The 24,046-nt window shown below is 40.5% G+C and overlaps 1 protein-coding gene across 1 annotated transcript in view; it reads left to right on the top strand.

Moving 5' to 3' along the window:
• The window catches only part of slc1a9 (solute carrier family 1 member 9), a 35,450-nt gene that overhangs the window by 5,011 nt on the left and 6,393 nt on the right, over nucleotides 1-24,046 (top strand). Inside the window, exons 3-8 of the mRNA XM_053514625.1 lie at nucleotides 13,147-13,293; nucleotides 14,396-14,548; nucleotides 14,663-14,916; nucleotides 19,252-19,357; nucleotides 20,564-20,690; nucleotides 22,519-22,752. Of these exons, the coding sequence (XP_053370600.1) occupies nucleotides 13,152-13,293; nucleotides 14,396-14,548; nucleotides 14,663-14,916; nucleotides 19,252-19,357; nucleotides 20,564-20,690; nucleotides 22,519-22,752 (1,016 nt within the window). The 5' untranslated portion in view covers nucleotides 13,147-13,151. The remainder of the gene's footprint in view (nucleotides 1-13,146; nucleotides 13,294-14,395; nucleotides 14,549-14,662; nucleotides 14,917-19,251; nucleotides 19,358-20,563; nucleotides 20,691-22,518; nucleotides 22,753-24,046) is intronic.

The raw sequence follows: 24,046 nt of genomic DNA on the forward strand, positions 1-24,046 counted from the left end.
ACTATCCCTAGATTACTTCTAGATTACTTACATTCATACCTTGATGGCCTAACAATATGCCATAACAGTCCGGTTTTCAGGCAGTGTATGTGGGAAGAAGAAAAAGGTGCACTATAAATAAAACCTAAATATGTTATAAAAGGAGAGAGCGATATTAGGTGAAAGAGAAAGAGAGAGAAAACCAGAGGGAATAGAGGATTATGGATAAATAAATAACCGAGATTTAGCAGGGTGCAGAGGGCAGATGTGATAAACAGTCTGTTCTTAAGAAGTTCAAACAACAGATGAATGGATTCCAGATTAAGTCAGATTATACAGAGAAAGATGACTAAACCAGAGAGGGTAGGGTGACACAAAGAGAGAGAGAAAGAGGAATAACATACTTTCAATAGTTACTCATTCAGACAGGAACACCTCGTAAAGGCCTTACTAAGGATAGCAATAATTATATTGATAATGGGAAAGAATTTAATTATTTGTTGTACCAACATAACTACATTATCTGCAAATAACAGGGATGTTACCTGGATGTTACTGTACCTGGTCAGCAAGATGGTTATTCCATTTATTAAAACCACAGTGTGAAGGCAAGACACAACCTAAACAAAGTATGACATTATCATTATGTGTCACCCTAAACTCAGATTGCTTGAAGTAGTCATCCTGATACCCTATAGTCCTTTAGGATCTCTTATGTGGAGGTCTATGATCATATGTGGTCTGTGGATTAGCATACTGTACTTCCATGACCACTAACGGAAATTGACAGCTCTGTGTCGTAGGTAAAATCTGCATTGTTCCTTCTGAATCCAAAGTTTAACTATTTCTGCTCCAAACACTGACAAATAGGAGCATGAGGAGTACCATTACACTATGCTTGTGATAAACATATGTCTCCTTTTTCAAAACCTACCGCAAAACTAATATGTTTGCCACCATCTCAGGTTGTTGGTCCAATGATCTCTGATATCCTACTGTATATCTCCATGCAAACAACAACACAGATTACCTCTAACCTTGTCTAGTTGGTTATAGTCCTGAAAGGTTTAAACCACTATAGTGATTTCGGCTTTAGAGACTCAAAACACCATAGATTTATGGCATGGCATATTAAGAGAGAGTATGTCCACTCAAGTGCTCCTCACACTTACCACTTAACAGTATACCTAGTGTAGACTAACACTTTTCCACACCTAAACAGGAGTGATTTCAAAGGAGCATTGGTTCCTGCGGTTTGCTTGAACATCCTTAAGGCTGTCCAGATGACTTTTTTATGCTGAATGACTTCTACAATTATCTTTCATGCCTAAGATTTTGCTTTGGCAACTGCATTCATTGGAGCCCATCTTGCTGTCCTAAACATCTCAGTTAAATCAGGAAAGCTCTAATGAGAATTACTCTGAAGTCTTCCTTCTCTTGAAGGTTTCTTCTTTTTGATTACTGCTCAGTCTTCACTGAACTTCTGCAAGACATTCTCAAGCATCTTGGAAGGCTTTATGCAAGCCTGTCTGGCAATGACATAGTCAGGTCTAAGAAACTGTACCCTCAATAAGGCAACTACATCATTCCCAACATAAGCTGCAAAGAACTATAGTGTTAGAATTCCACTTGAGAACCTGCTGACTTTCTTCAAGATGGTGATTGTGCTTCCAAACTACTTTTTGCTGCATATGCACAAACAAAGTTCTGATTTTTCCTTCGTTTTTGGAGGCATCACTCTTGTTAACTGATACAGTAAATATTCCAAAGGCAACATTCTCGGCTTGAGCCTGGTGAGTTTTTATCAACCTAAGGCTTATGTCCTGTCCCTAGAGAAATTGGGAAACCTCCCCTTAATGAGAAGCTGTACAGTGTAAACGCAAATACTGCACAAGGTCATCTTTATAAAGTCTATTCTTCCAATCTCATACTTTCCCTTCAAGCAAACACCCAATATATTCCCAATACAGGTTTTAATGGTAAGGTCTAGTCTATGTAAGAATGTACATCACAGATGGACTGGTCTTGCATCTGACACTTTTCCTTTACCTTAAAAGTGATACTGTAGGTCTACAAATTGGCTCCACATTTAAAGGAGTGGTAAAAGGGAGCTCATGGGTGGGGTTCACATCTGGACGATATCTTGGCCCTGCTACAGGGGTGAGTCTTTCTACCATGGTCAGTGTAGCCATTGTCTTGGAAAAGCATTTTGACCCTACCCTTCCCCTTACCCCTTACCAAAGGTGGACCTACTGAGAAAATCTTAGGCTCCCTGGGATATTGCCCTGAGATTTTTTTTTTTTTTTTTTTACCATAACAAAGAGATTAAAGTGAACTGAGTTGGTTTATGTCCCAGTTCCACAAAACAAGATAACTATATACAGTAGTTAACACTAGCTGTACAAAATCATTTCAAACCAGGACCAGCAGATTTTTATCCCACCCTCAGATGGAAAAATCATGTCCCAGTCATTCAGACAGGGTGTTCTCTGCTCGTGGTTAAAGGGAGGGGTTTTAATGGATTATAACTCTATCCTGTCACAAAGCTCACACAAAACAATCAACAGCAGAAAACAATAATCCTACTGCACACACATACACACACTGTTATTATAAGATATACACTTCAACATTAAAATCACTCACAGGTGACAAGAATAACTTTGATTATTTCGTTACACTGAATAGTACATTTTTTTAGTTGATGTGTTGGAAGCAAGAAAAACAGGGCAAGTGGAAGGATTTAAAGTGACGTTGTCTTGCGCCAAATTGTGACGCTAGACAAATGCTTCAAAATAGGTCCATTACAGCAGGTCTTGTGTGATGTTCCTAGTTTGCACAGGTCAGTACCTAAAAAGTGCTCAAGCAGACATGTGACCACAACAAAATAGTCCTACAATGGGCACGTGTGCATCTGAACTGGACCATGGAGAAGTAGAAGACGTTGGTCTGGTCTAATTAATCATGTTTTTATTTACATCATATTAATGGCTGATGTGTGTGTTGGGAAAAGATTGCACCAGGATAATATATTTATAAAATTAAATAAAATTGTATATAATGGTAAATCCTTGGATAAGCGGTTAAAGATGGATGGATGGATGGATGGATGGATGGTAAATCCATCTGGGAACCAACTAGTGGCGACCATGTACAGTAGTCCAACTAGGGACCATGAAGACCAATGAGGACCACTGTATTTACTCCAATTTTCCTCCAGTCAACATTCACACATGCATTCATGTAATGAGGACATCAATTAGCCTAATTTGCATGTCTTTGGACGGTGGGAGGAAACTGGAGTACCTGAAGAGAACCCACCAAGCACGAAGAAAACATGCAAACTCCACACACAGACCCCGAGGCGGAACACAAACCTAGACCCTGAAGGTGAAAGGTGACAGTTCTAATCACTACACCACCGTGCCGCCATAATGGGAAATACAGCACCATATTATACTAAAGAAGAATTTTGGGGGAGCATTAATTGTAAAACCTTTCGCATTAAAACGCACTGTAAAAGCTTTATGTTTAACCACGTTTGCTTTGTGTTTAAATAGGAGGTAAATTTTGTTAGTAATGTAAAACATTAGAAACACAGAAACACATGCACAGGCCTGATTGGTCATATCACACTCTGGTGTGCCATTAGTTTATAAACCTGTTCACGTTGACAGAACCAGAACAGCCAACGTGCACGTTTAAAACACTCATGCTTTTGGCAGCCTTGCTGTAACTAAATTCAACTGATGTGACATCTTTAAAAGATGCTGTGGTGCATTGTACAACATCAGAAAAACGAATAAAAGGACTTTGGACGTGGGTGTGCAAAACATTCCAGTGGATTCTACATTCCCTTTTAAACTGACTCCTCAGATTTTCCCCTACTATAAATCCCTCTTAGATCTTTTACAGCTTGTTTTAGCATGATGACAGGGTGCTTTTTTGTCATCTTGTTTTCCCCCCTAGGCTATTCCCAGCTCTCTCTCTCTCTCCCTTCTTTGGGATTTGGGTTTGACCACAGTGTTTTCTGCCAGAACATCTTCACTCCTGCTGGCATCAACATTAACACTCTGAGTTCTCAGGATAAACATCAGCAGGAGGTCTGCGTTAGCCAATTATTGGCACTTTTCTGCATTAGCCAGCTCTTAAACTGCTCATCTCTGCACACTGTCTGGACTCAAACGGTTGTTTGCGCTCAGCTTTGGTTTGCGATCTTGTATTTAGAACCATTGGCCTTTTTGTTTGGTTTACCCTCCATACAGGTCACGTTGTCCTCCGTTATTAGGTAAACCAATAGCCATTTATTGGCGCTAGTGGTCCTTTTGTTCAGATCCAGTTTGATAAATGAGGCCCGTTGAGGTTCACTGTTCACAAACCCCATGTTTATTCACCAACCATGTGCATGCTTCTTATCCCATTACAAGCTCTTCTAATGAAGAGGCTTGTTTTTGCTGACCGAACCTTACGTAAACTGTTGATCCACAGCTATAAGAGCATGTTCTCATGTGCCCGCTTGCCGTCTGTGATGTGCATCTCCACTTCAGGCCTATGCTCGGGATTCCACGTTGGCTTCTGCTTAAAGAGAGTTGGAGATAATTTCTCCTCTCAGTGTGGAGGGATTACGTATCTCAGCTATTCCTTAAGGCCCTCAGCACTCACACATGTGCATGCGTGCAATAATGGATATGCATAGCACAAGTCAAGAAAAAAGATTTGATCCTCCGATGCCCTCAAAAGTCTCTTTCTTGCCGTCTTTGTTCTATTTATTTTTGTGTCAAGCGGAGCAGATGACGAATGCTCGTTTGTTTCACGATCTGATCTCGCATGTTGTTGCTTGCAGAAATCTTGACAATAAGTCTCAGGCTTTTACTGCAATGAAGAGGTATTTACACATAAATTTGCCCAGCTCAAACTTGCAAAGCCTTTTCCTATAGATAATTATAGCTGACAAAATGAAAATATGCTTGTGTATTTACAAATGGCTGATTTATTTTCTTTAGCAATTAGTTTTGATGTATGAAACAATAGTCAAAATCTAAGCTCCACCCAGGCCTAGTTGGAATTATGGGAAACCAACATGTTTCTACTTATTTGGGTTTGACCACAGTGTTTTCTGCCAGAACATCTTCACCCCTGCTGGCATCAACATTAACACTCTGAGTTCTCAGGATAAACATCAGCAGGAGGTCTGCGTTAGCCAATTATTGGCACTTTTCTGCATTATCCAGCCAAGCCAAGCTTTACCCAGTTGTAGTACAGTATGAACACCAATAAAGCAAAATAATAATAATGATAATAATGATAATAATAATCATAGACAATTATTTTTATAATTTCCTTTAGATTTTATGAAGCTGCATTGGGACAATAACCATTGTTAAAAGTGCTATACAATACATTTAGATTGAATCGAATTTACAGTTAATCCACAAGATAACATAAATATAGTATAAAATGAAATAAAATTTAATAAAATAAAAGGAATCAGTGAATGATATATATGGAGTCAGTCCACTAACACAATAAATAAATGAATTAATGTTGCCCCTGTTGGTCCCTTTGAGCCAGGTCCTTAGCCCACGATTGCTTAGATGTCTACAGTATGAGTTTAAAAGAATTAATTCGCTTTGGATAAGGATGTCTGCCAAAGGCTGTAATGTACATATAGATGATATAATCATTATTCTTTTCAAAAACTTTTCCAGCTATCATCCTGAGGAATTCTTTGATTTGTCCATCTAAGTGGTACTTTATACAACACTAAATAACAAGCAGACTAAGGATTTAGAAATGGTTCCTCTTTAGCTCCTCAAAGATGTTTTAATAACTTCAGGAGAAGGTGATGAAAAGGATGAGATAACTTGTTTTGAAGCCATTCTGTTAGTAAACTGCTGTGGTGTAAGAGGAATAAAACACTTTCACAAGGTGGTGTTACAAAAAAATAATCAACTTGCTTGTAGTAACTGTAACTCTTTTTATGTCGAAGTAGCGTCCCAGTTTCAGATCTGAGATAAGCAGCACAGCAAGACAGAGCAGGACTGACTGAGATCCCTGGCCAAGCCAAGAGAAACAACAAATTACTCATTCTGCAATGCTGCTGCAATACTCTGCCGCTCATGCATATGGTTTATCACAGCAGAGACAGCTGTGTTATGAAGATGATGTCACTCTTGTTTGTGAGCTACAATGGACGGCGCAGCTCTCAAGCCTCGTGTGTGTGTTTGTGAGTGTGTGTTGTCTTACTGATTTTCATGCAGATGTTTGTAATTAATCTGTGGTAATTAGAAATGGTGTCTGTGTTTTACTGTAATTAACTGCGCCTTCTGATTTCGGAGTGGGTTCAGGACCAGGCATTGACACAGGATGCCACCTAGAGATCCATAACTTTACCATCATACCTCCTTGGTCTGGAGTCGAACTTGTTATAAGTTGAGATGTGTAAGCATGGTTAAAGATGGGCATGAGGTGGGATGGCTATGAAACAAAGCATGGATTAATGGATGAGTGTAGAGTTCATGGATTCGAAAGAGCACAGGATTAGACAGGCATGATCCGAATGAGTATGGAATAGGATGGAAATACAATTGGATGGGCATGGATCAATATTTACAGGAGGAGTGTGAAATAGGATGAGCATGAATTAGGATGAGAGTGGAATAAGATGGGCACAGATTGGGAGGGGCATGAATGTGCTTTGCAATAGGAATTAATTAGAATGGCATGATATACACCATGACAGCTAATTAGGATGTGTGTGGACTGGTTCGCGTGGTGGCTGCATTATGAACATACTGGTTTGAACCTGCTTTCAGTTAAAAAAAAGTCTTTATGGCGAAGACATGAAGACATGAACAACATTTCTTTTAACAGTTTGTTATAATGGATTTCATTACAAAGCAGCTTTACAGGAATCCAGATGTAACCAATCCAATAGTGAGGAAAACCTTTGTGAAGAAACCCTGTAAGGAAGCAGACATTTATCTCCTTCTGGATTAGATAGATAGATAGATTATAAATCATGGACCAAAAAATACATTATATAATTATATAGTCATAATTCTAAAGAGTGATGTGGAATGTGGTGTCTTCAGGCTGTAAATATGGATGCACTGGGGTGGGAAAGATCTCATAGTGGTTGGGATAGAGTGATTGGCATGTTGGGAGGGTAAAAGGCTTTTCTGTAGCCCTCCACATCTATACCCTTAAGGACCCCAATCCAATTTATTATGTTGAGCAATCTTTTGTGGAGCAGCTCAAGTTCCATGAAGACATGGTTGGAATGGAAGAACTCGAGTGTCCCACACAGAGCCCTGAGTGAACTCAGCCCTACTGAACCATCACTTTTGGGATGAACTGGGACTGGAGCCAGAACTCCACGACATCCAAACATCAGCGCTTGAGCTTGATAATGCCCTTGTAGAGTGTGTGAATTAACACAGATCCCCACAGCAGCGCTCCAAGATCAAGTGGAAAGCTTTCGCAAGAACTAAGAACATTATATGAGCATATTATATCAGGAACGGGGAATAAATCTGGAATGGGATCTTCAGCAAGGACATGTGGGTGTGATGATCACACATGCATAAACTTTTGGAAACACAAACTAATACAAAGATGAATTGCTGATTTAATTGGGCATAGAATCAAAACATTCTGGTGGAAAAAAACATGCAGTGTAGTAGATAGCACAGGATGGATAAATCTAAAAGATGCCAAAAGTCATCTTGTTTAGTTTTTAGTTCTTCCTGGGGATTTGACCTGCTTTTCTGCTGTGCTGGCAGCCGTTCACTTCTAAGCATCAGTTTATCCATCTCTAATCAAAACAGTGTCTGGGAAGATGGAGGTTCCTGCCTCACAAACAGCTGGAAGCCGTCCGGTATGCTTGTACTGTAAGCGTGTTTGTGCGACTTTAAGCCCTGGAACATGTTGGCTTTCTGATAGAGATCTCGCCGAGAATAAAGTGTGCCTCTTCTGTCCGACTCCGCCCAAGCTCCGAGCAGAACAAGAGCTATAAAATTACCTGCAGGAATGACAGCAACGCACTTAAACACCAGCATGTGTGCTCCAGGTATTCGTAATTGGGTGAGCTATTACGCAAAAATAATCTTTTTCTTTTAGAGTAAGAGCTGAGGCAAAGTGTGAGCAGAACCTAAGCAACCAAATCCAAACAAAAACAAAACAAACCTTTAGCTCCATCAGTTACAGTTAGTCATTACTTACCCTAAGTTGTGTGTCAAAACACCTGTGTGTTCACTTCCTGTCTCTTGGTTAAATGTAAAGGCTTATCTTTGTCACGCTTGATTTAGTTGATTAGAAGATCTCACGTAATTGTTTTAAAAGTTTCATATAGTTTTAATTGTGTTTTTCCAGAATTCAGCAGGTGTACATAATATGATGAAATTACCCCGTCTTGGTCTTGAGATGGGCTCAACAACAGCAGATTTATTTCATCATTCCAGCCATTTGTGGTTAAATAATTATTCAATGCTGGCCCCAAGTGTATACTGAGACACCTTAAGGTCTTGGACTTGTCTCTGCCTCAGGATACTCTGGTCTCAGATTAGTTGGTCTTGGGTACAAGTACATTTAAAATATTGGTAATGTAGGCTCATACTTCTGACGATCATGTTATTTATTTCTTTTAAATGCTTTCTAATATACAGTAAGTCCCAAATGTTCAGTACACTTCCAAAAGTTATACACACCGTATATTGCAGTGCATGAGCTTGAACTTGACCCACGTTCGAGTCCAACTCACCTCAACCCATGGACTCGCAACATTCACCGAGGTGGCCCATGAGCAATGATACTTATACAGAGTGTAACTCCCATTGAGATCCAAATCTCTTCTACCAAAATGGCAGCACATTTAATTTCACATAAAACACTTTTGCGAAGATACATATAGCCCTAAACACACACATCCACTAAAACTATACAAAACATGTACATATTTCCCTTATATAAAACTCAAAGAAATTTCAAAGAATATTTACAGAGGGAAGTACTTCTAACATCAAAGTGTTGTGCATTTCATTCCATAACCTAAGCGCATAAAAAGAGAAAGAGATTTTTCCAAACTCGGTAAATACTCTAGGTACATCTAAAAGTAATTTAGAAGAAAGACTTACTTGCTCGAAAGTGCTTATTAAAAAAGCTTGTTTTTGTAAATGTAACATCTGGTTCCCATGTGTTCTTTCTGTGTATCAGACCCATTACACTGGTGGCAATGCTGGCAAAAGAACCGAACCAGGCCCACAACAGTCCCCTGAGGAATACTTCAGATACCTGCTCGAAATGAGCATCCAGCAACAAGCGCTTCTCGAGCAGCTCTCGCAAATACTGCAGGCTACAGCTGCTGAGATTTCCCACCTCCAACACTACTCAGCAGATGAGGTTCCCCTCTCCACCCCCTGCCATGATACACAGCACCTGCTCACTAAGCTCACACCACATAATGACATTGAAGCATACTTGCACACCTTTAAAAAAATACCGAGCAGGAGGGGTTTGGCCATGAGTGGAGTGGTATTCTCATACCGCTGTTGTCAGGTGATGCTAAACATGCCTACTATATACTATCAGACGAGGATTCGCATGGACGAGCTACTTAAAGCTGAGATCCTGGCCCACTGTGGGCTTTCCAGCACACAAGCTGCTATGAAGTTTCATAAGTGATCCTATGATGCTCACAGGGAGCAACTGGACTGACTGAGTCAAATTGCGATCAGGTCAGAGTCTCTCATGCCATACAAGGTGGCAGAATGTGTGGTAATGGATTGTGCTCCAGTCCCTCTCAAAAGAGGAGCACATGCATGAGACACCCAGAGAACATGCGAGAGATGGTGAGTGTGATGGAATGTCTATTAATGGGACAAGACAAAAAAAATACAGTTGCTGAAACAGATGCTGAAACAGTTGTTATTTTGATAATCCTGCAGGCTAAGGTAGACAGTGTCATGCATCTGGCCATCTCAACTCCCTTTAAATGCCACCTTGCGATAAACATTTCAGATAACTTTCACTGGCTGGGAGTCAATGCAGAGGTGTGCAACTTTTGCCAGAGCTATCCTGTGTGTCAGGAACCTTCTGATTCCACTGCCCATCATCAGTGTGCTGTTGAAAGGATTGGAATGAACCTGATGGAACCAAGCGATCAAGCTACTCCATTTATGTCCAAATGAATGTGTTATGTGTGCCAGCTGTTGCAGATTAAGCAGATCCACACCTCTGTGTACCATCCCCAAACTGACAGACTCATAAAGTGGTTTAGTCTAACCCTCTGCTGAGGAGACTTGTGGATAAAAGCAGTCGCAACTGGGACCAGATGATCCTACATGTCCGCAAGACACTGCATGCTTTCACTGGCTGGGGCTGACCGAGAGTTAGTACCTTGGGTATCAGGTCGGACATGGCATGCTGAAGCCGCAAAAGCAGAGTGGAATCATCACTTCCGTCCAATATGAAAAAAGCAGGTACATGCCTTTTTGGGGCTAGCTAAGTACTGCCTAAAGTTTGTGCCCTTTATCTCCTCATTGGCAGCATTCTTCCACCACTCCTGAAAAAGGGGCTTCCGAGAAAATATGCTGGACTCAACAAGAAGAAAAGGTGTTCAATGATCTCAAAGCCCTCACCAAGTCACCCATCCTCCAGAACATTGATCTCGACCACCCATTCCTCGTCCAGACAGTCAGGCAGTTCCGTCTCAGGGGTCCGATGAAGAACACCCGATCCTGTATGTGAGTAGAAAGCTATCGTCTGCTGAACATAATTATACAACTATAGAACAGGAGGCTCTTACCATTAAGTGCCAGTAGAGGAGTTCAGATTCTATCCAGGAGGGCGGCACTTTACCCTGATCACAGATCATGCTCCTCTACAGTGGTTGGCAAGAGGTAAAAATACCAATTTCCATATAACTCGCTGGTTTCTCTCCATATACTGTGGGACTTCTCATTCACAGATCTGGCGAGCAACGCAGGAACGCAAATGCCCTATCACAACAACACACTATGGCTATGGAACTGTTTTTTCAGTCTGAGGGCCAGTGCTTTGCCTGTCTGAAAACAAAGAACTGAAATCAAGCACTGTCTCCGATCTAGCTTTGGAACTGCCTTGGTGGGAAAAGGGTATCTGTTTTGGTTACCAGGCCCTGTTCCTGTCTCTGGTTTCCTTGTCTTGCCCTTCCTGTCTTGTTTATTTTGTTGGTTGATCACTTGACCGTTGCTTGTTCTCTGGCTATGATGCTAAATTTCATTTTGTTTTATTTCCCAATATTAATAAAGTCCTGTTGACAATAACACTTTTAAGGCCACAAGAAGATCACAGTGTACTTGGGAGTGAGCTCAATGTGAAAAACAAATTATAATGAAAAACAGGACAACAGTTCTACAGTATATGTAATCATCTTAGCCATAAAAAGGTTCTTCCCTTAAAAACAAGCTATCAGGGAATTACTGACCTTGAACAATTACGAACTATTGAAAAAAAATTCAGTCTGGGCCTTACAGGGTCAGGAGCATCGGAACTTAGCATCCGACTATACTGTGTCACCCAGAAGAGGTTTTATTTGGAGCAGCATGAGGAAACACAAGGAAACGATATTCTCTGCATTTCCTCATGCAGCAGTGCCATCATGGATCGAAATCTACATCCATATTTGTGTCAAATAAATAAACATATAGTATGCAACTGAACTTAAGTGTACTCTTGAAGAAATATTATGGATGCATGACGATTAATAAAAAAAGGTGTTGATTCATTTTTTATAATGTTAGCTTTGGACCATTGCGTTGGTGTAAGAGGAATAAAACACTAGGGAATAATCAGCTTCACATAACTTTGATTCATCTTCCCTACAGCTCTGATTTTACAAATCAAGATGAGTCCTACAGTAAAAATGTGGCTTACTGTACCAGTGTGTGTCCAAGCTATGGATTTTTATAACCTTTTGGCCTGCAGTACATTTGTAGTATGATCAGAATCTCTGTCCTCGTAGGGCTGCTTTCAGGGGACCAAACAGGTCCAATGAAGCGAGATCAGGACTATATGGAGGATGCTTTAACACTTTCAAACCAAGCTTTTAGCTTCTAGGACATGCATTATCATGTGAGATCCTGATGCCCTTGGATATCAGTCATCAGTGTTTAATCTAATCAGTCTTCAGCTCTTCAATAAGTGTCTCACTGTAATGAACACTACTGATTGTTGAACCCTTTTTCTGATAATGTTTCGAACCGGCCCTTAGGAATCCCAGGAAACTGTAAGCGTTGATGAATTTTCCAACTGATGGTTGACTTTTGAACTTTTCCTTGGTAGGCGATTGAGGACGTTTCCATTCCATACTCTGATGTTTACTCTCAGACTTGGGGTTATGAATCCGTGTCTCATCACCAGTAATGATTCTCTTTAAGAAAATTTCCCTTCCCTTAAAGTAAGGAATGTTTATGCTCTTTTGTTTGTTCTTGCAGTACCTGGTACACCCTCAGACCAGAAAAAATCCAACCACTGCACGCTTCTCTTCTTTTCCTGGTGGACCATGATACAGTAGATGTTTGCGTTTGTGCAAGTGTGTGTGTAACTTGCATGCCTGTAGGCTGTGTGTGGAGTGGAGAGGTGTGTTTACAGCTGTGTGGGACGAATGACCTTTAGAGCAACACATGACTAAACCACACTCTGATCACTGAGGCACTGAGTCTCTAAACACACTGTGATTAGTGTGACAGTACGTGTGTTAATTCTCCATCTCTCTCCCGCTCTCTCTGTCTTTATGTCTCCCCCTCTCTCTTTTTTGGTTATCTGTCTCTATCTCTCACACTTTCTGTCTCTCAGCTCTCTCGCCCAAACTCTCTCTGTCTAGTCTTGTATCTTGTTCTGTCTCTCTTCCAGTCTTTCCTGCTCTGTTTTACTCTCCTTTTCACGTTCTTTTTTCTTGTCTTTCTTTTTCCGCATGTCTTTCTGTCTATCCGCCTGGATGTTTTCAGATTTTCTCACTGTATCTCACTTTTTGTATTTCAGTCTTTATTTTGTTCTGTTGTTCAACCTACCTATCTCTCTCTCTCTCTCTCTCTCTCTCTCTCTCTGTTTATCTGTTATTTTTTTCTCTTTGTCAATGTCTGTCTCTCTCACTCTGTCTTTCTTGCTCTCTCTCTTTCTCTTTCTCAGGCAGGATGACGAATCATCAGTTGGAGAAACAGATGGGCGGAGCCAGCTTGGTGGAAGAGGAAGGGAGGGCGGAGCCTAAAGCTGGCTATTTGCAACAACACTGTGGCTGGTTCACACGCAACCTCTTGCTTGCCCTCACCATTCTGGGTTTGTGTGTGTGTGTGTGTGTGTGTGTGTATGTGTGTGTGTATGTGTGTGTATGTATTTATTTAGATATACATCCAATTTGCACAAAAAGTAACACTAGAACTAAAGGTGACCCCTTGGTGGGTTTCGTTGTTGTCCTGTTAGTCTTGCCGTAGATGAAGCATTATATCTCAGATACCCGAGGTACCTCAGTCCAGGTTCTCAGTACAACCTTGCAAAGATGAAAACTGATATTCGTTTTATTTAAGGAAGAAATTGGTTCTGTGAGAGTGCATCAAGGAAAGAAAACATTAAAATAACTGGAAGTGGGTCACGTACTGTCCAAAACATCATTAAACCCTGGAAGGACAGTTCAGCTCTTAACTCTTAACTTTACATCAAAAACACATCTGAGATCAAACATCACAGAAACTCTTGGTGAAGTTGCATGGTAAAAAAAATAAAGGACAGTATGTCATGTGACCTGATGAGTCCAGACTGAGCCTAGTCCAGAGTGATGGGCGTGTCAGGGTGAGAAGGGAAGGACATGAAGCGATGCTCCCATCATGCATAGTGTCCACTGTACAAGCCTCTGGAGACAGTGTTATGATCTGGGGTTGATCAGTTACTCAGGTCGAGACTCAGTAACGTTATGGGGCAATAAAATGAAGTCAGCTGACCACCTGAATGTACTGAATCACCAGAGGATCACATCTATGGAGGTTTTCTTTTCTTCTGCAATATTCCCAAAGTGGTTCTGGGGAAATAATTTTCACATCTGAACTGAACAACACAGTTTGTGTGCAATCAAAGCCAAAGGCACTCAAATAAAATATTAGTACAACTTTATATATATGTCAGGTGATTATTTTTCCCATTGTGAAATAAGGGATGAATGAAGATAACATACACCAGTGACTGTATATAACGCTGATTAATCCAGCATCTCACGTTAGTGATGTTAGTGTTAGGTTCAGTGGTTACAGAAGCACTGGCATCTTTTTCCTTCTCACATCCTTATGATTCAGTAGCTATAAACCACTGTATTTCATTCTATGGTTTAAAGATCTCACTTATTCTCTCTCTCTCTCTCTCACACACACACACACACACACACACACAGGTGTGATTGGAGGCTCAGTCCTGGGCCTGCTCCTGCGTTATGTTTCCAGTCTGGACTCAGACACGCTGATGCTGGTCTCCTTCCCTGGAGACATCCTTATGAGGATGCTGAAGATGCTCATCCTCCCCCTCATCATCTCTAGTCTCATCTCAGGTGCCCCTCCGCCTCCAAGCACACGCAAACACAGAATGAAAAATATCCAGTTATCTATTTTAACTTTACCGTTAGATAGTAAGGAATGATGTGTTTGTGTGATCTGTGTTTTAGGTCTGGCAGGTCTGGACGCTCGCTCCAGTGGGAGGATGGGTACCAGAGCCATGGTGTACTACATGTCCACCACCATCATCGCGGCCGTCCTGGGTGTCATCCTGGTGCTCGGGATTCACCCAGGAAACCCCAAACTCAGGACGATTCAGTCCAGCACCGGACTGAGCAACCAGGAGGTCAGCAGCATGGACGCGTTTCTGGACCTGATCCGAAACCTGTTCCCTGAGAACCTGGTCCAGGCCTGCTTTCAACAGGTAGGTCCACCTCACACTGAGTGATATGACACAGCTGGGATACAGATGCTGTTACAGAATTAAACTTTAATAAAAATGTGTCAGTGCTTTGAGGGTTGCTGAGGTCACATGGTGTAAGATGTTTTTAAGGACATAAATTAATATATTGATGCCACGAGGTAATTGATGAAATTTGTTATCCCAATGCCAGGGAGTAAATATTCAGAAATTCACAGTATTACAGTATTTATTTTTTTTAAATGATTCGTTTTCCATTTGTTATATTTTTCCTTTTTTAATTTTCGACTAAACACATTAGTTTCAATAAAAGCTCGACAACAGGTCTTTAAACCAAACCTTCAACGATGCTCTAAATTTATACTTTGCAAAACTTTAATAAAAATGAAATGAACAATATGAATAAACAATTCTGACTAATCAGAATCCAGAACTGAAACGTGCTGGAGTCTTGGTTGGGTTCAAAGACCTGTTGTCTGGCTTTTATAAAAACAAATGTATTAAGGTTGGGGGTTCAAGCCCTACCACCACCAGAGTTGCCCATGTTGGGCTCTTGAGTAAGTGAACCCTATCTGCTCCAGGGGGGCTGTAACCTTGCTGACCCTGCACTCTGACCCCAGCTTCCGAACCTGGATATGCAAAAAATCTAGGACCGAGCATCGAGCCGCTTCATCCTCCGAATTTAACACTACGACCGTCATGATGATGTAATCGGCCTAACCCTTACCCACTAAAACCAAACAACATTATTCAGTGATGAGTGGAAATCATGACAGTTTTTTATGCTGTAAGGTACATGTGACATGTAATGGAATATTTTTACTTCTACTAATCCATGAGTGGCGGTGGTGGTAATTCATGATGTGAAGGTTCTGAGTTACTGATCGGAAGGTTGTCAGTTCAAGTCCCAGCTCCGCTATGTTGCAGCTGTTGGACCTTTAAGCAAGGCCTTGAAACCCTGCCTGCTCCAGAGGTTCTCCTGTGCTTCTACTAACCAGTAGCTAGGATTTCATGATGCAGTAATGTATGTGATAAATAAAGGGTTTGGGCTTAACTTAAGCGATTTTAAGTTGCACTGTGACCTTGCACCTTCAGGTTCGAGGGTTCATTTCCCGCCTCAGACATTATTCCGGTTTTCTCCCACAGTCCAAAGACATGGAGATTAGGCTAATTGGCGTTCCCAAATTGTCCGTAGTGAGTAAGGGGTGTTGGATTGGCACCCTGTCCAGGGTGTACCCCGCGTTGTGCCCAAAGCCTCCTGGGAGAGGCACCAGGCCCCCCGCGACCCTGAATACAGGATAAGCACTATTAAAGATAAATGCATTCATTTTTCTTCACAGGGTTCTTAGTCATGTGATCAGAGCTCATTATAATGCTTAAAACAGAAACACAGCCAGTGCAGAGCTGAAAAGAAATAAACACAAGCACACATGCACATATACACACACCTGTAATAAATAAGAGACGTAAAGCGGCTGTAAAGACTTTTAATCAGAGTGGAGTTCACACCGGGCAGCTGTTTTACCCACGCTGCGTAAATTTGTGTAAACAGCGCTAATGCCGCAGCTAATTCAAGTTTTTAAAAGAAACAAATTGTAAATTTTATTTGTATTGTATTTATTTAGTAGCTGTACAATCCCAAAAACATTTGACAGGTGAACACATAGACAGCGAGACAGGATACAATAAACACACCACATGAAATCAGTTGATGTAACGATATATGCAACATCTGAGAAAAGTATATTTTTGCGTAATTTATCATCCTGGCACAGTTACAGGAAGGAGAGAAAGAGAGAGAGAGAGAGAGAGAGACTGTTGGCCAGATGGTATACCCAGTTGAGTATAAAGAGATTACAGATAATCTGCCCAACTATTTAAACACACATACACACACATGCACATATACACACACCTATTCTCATACAACATCCCCCCTCCACACCCCCACACATACACATGCACATAAACCATAATGTCAGGACTCTAATCCCTGTGCCGCACTGACAGGTAGAGAACGGCATGAAGTTGTAATTCCGATCCTGCACGACCTCCTTCAATTCGGGCGAGCTCTAACCCAGATCTACAGCTGGAAACCATTCTCTCAAACATATCCTGTTTAAAGTGAAGGTTTTTTTTAGCATCTTAGCCATGACGAGACATATGTATCCGCTGGGACCCTGTTAAAAATTAAACAAGAGAAGCTTAACGTGAAATACACTCGGCCATCGTGTATACAGAGTTCTACCTTGACATATTCTCATAAAAAATATATACGGTACAATAAATTACGATGTGTAGTTTAATATAACAGCAGTGCGACTGTAGTGTAGCTGCAGGTTACAGGTTTACAGTGAAACCTCGGATTACGAGTAACGCAGTTTGCAAGTGTTCCGCAAGACGAGCGAAGATTTTTATAAAATTTTGACTTGGAAAACAAACAAGTCTTGGTTTACGAGCACCGCAGGCACTTCTTGTTTTGACGCCGAGCGTCACGTGATCACAACTGGTTTTTCTCTCTCTTGCGCTGCAGAATTGTGGGTAATCGTCTCCCCTGCTGGGTCTTAGTGCTCGTCTCTCACTGGTATAATCAACATCCGTGCACACGTGTACTGTTTACAATAACACTGTGACCACGTGTGTGTGTGTAAAACATATTTTATTTTGTGTTTGTATGCGTGTGTGTAGAGTGCCCATGTAAAGTCCATGTAAAGTCTCATTAGAGAGGTTAAATAACCATTTTCTCTCTCTGTATCAGCCTGCACTTTGTATCTGTGTGCGTGTCATTGGACACCGTCCTACACCTCCTACTTTCGCCTTCACACACACACACACACACACACACACGCACTCTTTCTCTCTGCTCTACACAGAAACACTGCTTTGTCGTGATTCTTTTCAAAGGTAAAGTGCAGGTTTATTTGTTTTATTTTTACTTTACAGCAGGGATGTCTTCTCTAGTGTTGATCAATTACGTGTCATTAGAGAGATTTCTTGTTTATTTGTCTGATAAAACAGTGTTTCTGTTGTGTGCGCGCGTGTGTGTGAAAAGAGTGGAAGAAGGGTAACAGTGTAAAACAAGAAGGGGGAGAGAGAAGCTTACTTTAGATTCACACACACACACACACACACACACACACACGCCCCTGTGCGCACAAACAGAAACACTTATCTGTCGGGATTTATTTTTACTTTCTTTAAAGGTAAAGTTCAGGTTAATTTGTTTTATTTTTAGTTTATATTTTGTATAAATCATTTTTATGTTTTTATTTTTTTGGGCTGTGGAACGAATAATTAGAATTTTTATTATTTCTTATGGGAAGATTTGATTTGGTTTATGAGTGTTTTGGAATACGAGCCTGCTTCTGAAACAAATTATGCTCGTAATCCAAGGTTTCACTGTATATTAATTAATTAGTTCTGATTGAAACGTTATCATTTCTACAGTAACAATGAGTGTAAATTATTCATATGTTGAAATTTTCTCCTAAGGAGATGCCTCGGCATCTAAGTTGCACGTTCGTCTGGGAGCCATTCAAAACTTGTCAGTGGAAAGCCAAGTGAGGCGAGATTAGTTTTTTTTTTTTATTTGGTGAAGACATAGCACCATGGCATCCCAAGGACGCTAGCAAAAAAAAAAGGGAGCCGCTTGCAGTTTGGATTTTAAAGCAGCCGGTTCAAAAAGGAATCATAAATTAAGGTTAAATAAGGTTTAATGTCTATTTATTTCATATTTTACTTAATTTACATGTTTTTTTTAATGTTCAAGTTTTTTTATATGAAAAATATGATTAGTGTTGAAAATTGGTGATATTGGTCATATTTTGGGTGGCTTGAACGGAATATCTGTATTTATATTATTCCCTATGGGACAAGGCAAAACTAATTTTAAACTAAAGAACTCGCCTCTGGAATGGATTAAATTCGTACAATAATTCGAATTAAATAAATAAAAGATTGTAATCGGTGACAATTATTTGTTGCTGTATAAGAGAAATAAAACATGTCAAGATGTGCAGTTACAGAAAAATAATCAGTGTCAGGGTTTTAATTGTAACTCCACCATTTATTCCACCAAATTCTTGTTGATTATGTTCCAGTACGAGCAGGACACAGAGTGGGTTATTCCTTACTTTTACTGCAACATGTTATATTACCTACATTCATAAAAAGAAATGAAAATACCTAAATTAAAAAGCCCTCTAGATAAACCGTGTTGCTTGTATTTACACACTGCACATGTAATAACGCTCAGCTATCAGACATTCAGCATTAATTTAGTCTTTTACAGGAACTATGCGCCAGCACCCAACATTCTGCTGTGTGTTCTCGATCCAGGTTCAGACGGTGGTGAAGAAAGTGTCCGTGCCCATCAGCAACCGGAGCGAGCCGGTTATGGTCAACACCAAGAAGCTGGAGTTCAAGTGGGGGATGAACGTTCTGGGTAGGAAACCTCACTTCTGCCTAAACATCACTAGCTGTGGACATTTAATCAGCCGGTGACGTGATCATGCTGATTTCTGTTTATGATTTTACCTGATGAATGGACACGCTTTGCTCCAGGTTCACGGATATTTTGGTAAGGGCATTTAAAGGGGACTGGTGTATTATTTATCTGTTCTGCATACCACTGAGCTGCAACTCTCAGGAACCTCTGGCACTGTAAAGATGATGTAATCCTTCATTTTTTGTTTTGACATGGCTGTTTATGTTGTGTCTAAAATTATGCACACCAGGTCAACAACATGCTCTCAAAGCATGCCAAACCAGCACGTGGTGATGTAACCCTTATCGTTAAGCAGCGCTGGCCAATCAGATGCCTTAAAGAAAGTTGTCAATGAGTTTGACACCGAGTGGGTTGTTCCTTACTCACCAAACGCTGGTGCAAGCTGTTACACTGAAAGTAAAAAAAGGGTTTGGGTTGTTTTCAGTGACTTAAAACAAAGGATGTAGAAATAAAAGGCACAGAAAAACCTCCTTGAGGTTAAAAAATGTCCTTGAGGACAAGGCCAGAATTCTGCGAATGCTACACACACATCAGTCTAACACAAAACGACTTGTTTAGACTTTGGACCTGTCCACACGTAGCTGGGTTTGGACTTTTATCCACATGCAAATGTAGTTTTGGTCGTTGAAAACTGAGATTATGGAAAACTCCATCCAAACTGACGATTTTGATGTGACGGATGTCCCCTTGATTTGACGTGTCTCCTAGCGTGAATAGGGTTTATGAGTCTTTTGTGTACAGACTTCATATAGATTTATTGAAACAACTCTGTAGTGGTTTGCATTTCAGTATGGTCCGACTGCGGCACAGTGATGAAAGCGATTCATATGCAGTTACGGATTACGGATTTTGTTTCTTTGCCATGTGAAATAATAATTTAACATGTTTTTATTTGTTTGTGTTCTTTAGATTATTAACAAATTAATCGATTCATTTAAACCATCTGGACTTTGATCAGGCGGTTAGTAAGGATGAATAAGTACATGGTGTGAGCGCGTGTTACACGCTGACTCATGCTCGTGTTAATCAGTCTGGTCTTGGCGTCAAATGGGACCATTTGTTTCCTATAGTGTAGTTTACTTCTTTCAGATAGACACTAAACTCATGGCTGGTGAAAAATCTTGTCCCCTTTTTCTCCTGTAGGTTTGATCGGATTCTTCATCACGTTCGGGATCTGCATGGGCAAAATGGGCGAGAGGGGCAAGCTCATGTCCGAGTTCTTCAACATCCTCAACGAGATCATTATGAAAATGGTGTCCATGATCATGTGGTCAGTGTGTGTGTGTGTGTGTGTGTGCGTGCCAGTACCAGACGCTTTATCTCTAAACTGTAGCAGATGGACAGATAACAATGTAGCAGCCGAGTTTCAAACACGACTCGGTGGTTTTCTTTCCCCGAATCCACTAAATCCTGGACAGCTGGTTTTAACAAATCTCATGTGGTCTTACCCCAGGTCATGAGTTTTATTCCTTTTGAAGAAAACTGTATGAAATTTTGGAAATTTTCAAGCATTCTTAAGCGTTGTGTGTGTATGCATAAACCCTCAACACATCAGACTTGGACTTTTATTTATGATTCATATAATGACAGGATTACACCGATTCCCTCGAGTGTTTTATTGTCATGAAAATCATCATAGGCAATCATCTGTGTGCGATCATCTAGCGTGCGTGGTTTTATAACGAAAAACAGGGGGAAAAAATGTTGTTTAATAAACTGGTATTATGTATGGGAGAGGGTTTGGTGTTGAATCCTGTCATTTTTAAATCGCAAATAAAGTGGAACTTTATAATGAAGAGTGTCATGAGGAATCCAGAAAGTGAGAAACAGAAGGTTAGTAGCAGTGAGAAAGAAAGAAAGAAAGAAAGAAAGAAAGAAAGAAAGAAAGAAAGGAGAGAAGGGATACGCTTAACAATGATATCCATGGTGAGAGTCAGGAGGTCAGGAGCCAGACAGCGCAGAGTGAAAAGTATGAAGGTGTTCCAGGACATAATCCACACGGCCTCGCTCGAACCTGGCCCTGACACACGGCCAAGCCGATCTGTGCCGACCCGAGACCTGGAACGGATAAACAACTGATAGCGATAAAGCCCGGAGAGCTGAACTCATGGGAACGTGGCGCTGCGGGGAGAGGAAACACACAACACACACTCCGAGCTCCAGAATCTCAAGCTCTAGAACCGAGAAAACCCAGATCGACCAGTTCCACTCCAGGTCCTTCTTGGAGAGTATACAGTACACTGTACAGCACGTGATACATCAGGAACATAAGACATAATACCCAGACGTGACCTTTGACCCGCGTGTTGGAAACGTCATGCGATGCAGATTCTGTTGATTGAATGCAGGCCTGCGCTGGGAATAATCCCACAGATACAAACAAGACTTCCTCATGCCATTTAAGGTTTCTGCACTTCAGTCCGCGTCCTTACGGGACGAGACGAGCTGCCGTATTGTGAATCGATGACTTTATCCCGTCTGATTCTCTACACGCCAACATCATACTTAGAAAGCAGACAATCTTTTAATTTCAAGGCCAAAATGTTTGTTTGAAAAATTTTAACATAATAAAAAAAACGGTGATTTTTGTCACAGCTTCAGTTTAGCTAAAGAGTAATTATCACAATTAACATGATGATGCCTCTAGTGGACAGAAAGAGGATTGCGACTTGAGAACCTTACAAGGATGCAAAAGTAACTGAATTAATAATTACCTCGTCATATATTTTTCCAAAACTAGACAAAGTTTATGACATTTTTATAATATGATCATATGATAAAAAAGTTTATGAAAGTTTATGATATAATCCAGTTAACAATAGCAGTGAAGTTATATCTAAAGTTTCATGAAAATGTATTTTGCACACCATATAGTATGTACAGTATAAACAGTAATAGTACAGCAACATCTTATGCTTTATCAGTGACGTTGTTGTAACCATGGAAACAGTATCTGATTAATTTTTTCCATTTAAACTGTTTACTAAGAAATGTAAAAAAAAAAAAAATAAAAAATTTCTAATTATGATTTAAAAGTAATAACGGGAATGAAGGTTAAAACCTAGTGTCACTTCCTGATGTCTCCGTGATGGATTTAGGTACTCTCCGGTCGGCATAGCCTCCCTGATCTGTGGAAAGATCGCCGCCATCGGTGACCTGGAGGCCGTGGCGCAGCAGCTGGGCATGTACATGGTGACGGTGATTGTTGGCCTGATCATCCACGGCGGAATCATCCTGCCCATCATATTCTTCTCCGTGACACGGAAAAATCCCTTCACCTTTTATTCCGGGATCTTCCAGGCCTGGATCACGGCACTCGGAACAGCCAGCAGGTGAACATCTCACACATTTTACCTGCATAACTCATGTTTAGGACATAATGGAAGGAATTCTGTATCTATACGAGGTATGAGCAGTCGCTAAGGGGCCTCCAGGCCAGCAGGGGGCCCTGTACAAATTTACAAACTAATACTTATAAATTCATTCATTTATCTTTTTTTCAAATGCTTCATCCAGATTCGGGTGTTGGTGGATCTGGAGTGGATTCAAGTTTAAGTGTGTTCAACTATTTTGTCACGTTTAATGCAAAAATATGGCAATTTGGCAAAGGCGATTTTGTCAAAACTTGTAAAGATAAAGTCTCTAGCGGTCATGACTTTCACTTTCAAGTACAAACAACTATTCATGTGATTGAAAGCTACAAGTTTCAACACTATAAACACGTTATTACAATCAGGGACAATCTGATAATTATGATTTATACATATTACTTCACACTTTTCAAAAAGTCGTTTGCGACAATGACCATTGACCAAAGTGCTCTGTAAATAAAACTAAATCGAATTGAATGTTAAAATGGTCATGAGTGGTTTTGCCGGTTTATTTTTCTTTGGAACGACAAAACATCCACACTTGATTTGTTAAGTAATGTTTGGTACGGAACGCTCTATAGAGATTCGTGTTTACTCTGGTTTTATCACAGAAGAATTATCTGGTTGCCCTGGGCGCTTGACAATTTCAGACATTTTTCTCTTTCTGAACAGACTCACACGGGGAGTGTATATAAAACACAGGCTCATATAAACACAAACGAGTGTCTGGACCATGACACAGATTCCCAAAAAAGATTTCCTCAGCCAAGTGATACACTCATGCTGAGACCATGTCTTTCATTTAAAAACATTCCGCATATTTTCCAGGTTATTTACGAGTAGTATGAAATTATATATATAAATATCAAATATATATAAAATATATAAAAGAAAAATAAACTTATGGCACCTTTAACCTGTTTCAGACCAATCCCAATTTATGATCAGGGATTGAGGCTGACCTTCGACTGGAGTCTAGAACCGAGTCCAACATGGACGAGCAGCAAAGGAAATAATGGGCTCTTAAATCTACCTCTTATAAATAACGTTGTTCTTTTTTTTTTCTTTTCTTTTTTTGCATTGGCTGGGAAATTACACTCAGACACAGATGTGACGCTGCTCTGCTCTTTCCATCAACTGAGTAGTTTGATGTAGCTTCCAGAGCTGAGAAGAAATTTAGAACATCTGGCTGTGTATATCTGGGACCTCTGATTATAAACTCTCTCTCTCTCTCTCTCTCTCTCTCTCTCTCTCT

The sequence above is a fragment of the Clarias gariepinus genome, chromosome 16, assembly GCF_024256425.1.
Source record: "Clarias gariepinus isolate MV-2021 ecotype Netherlands chromosome 16, CGAR_prim_01v2, whole genome shotgun sequence".
Classification (NCBI taxonomy): Eukaryota; Metazoa; Chordata; class Actinopteri; order Siluriformes; family Clariidae; genus Clarias; species Clarias gariepinus.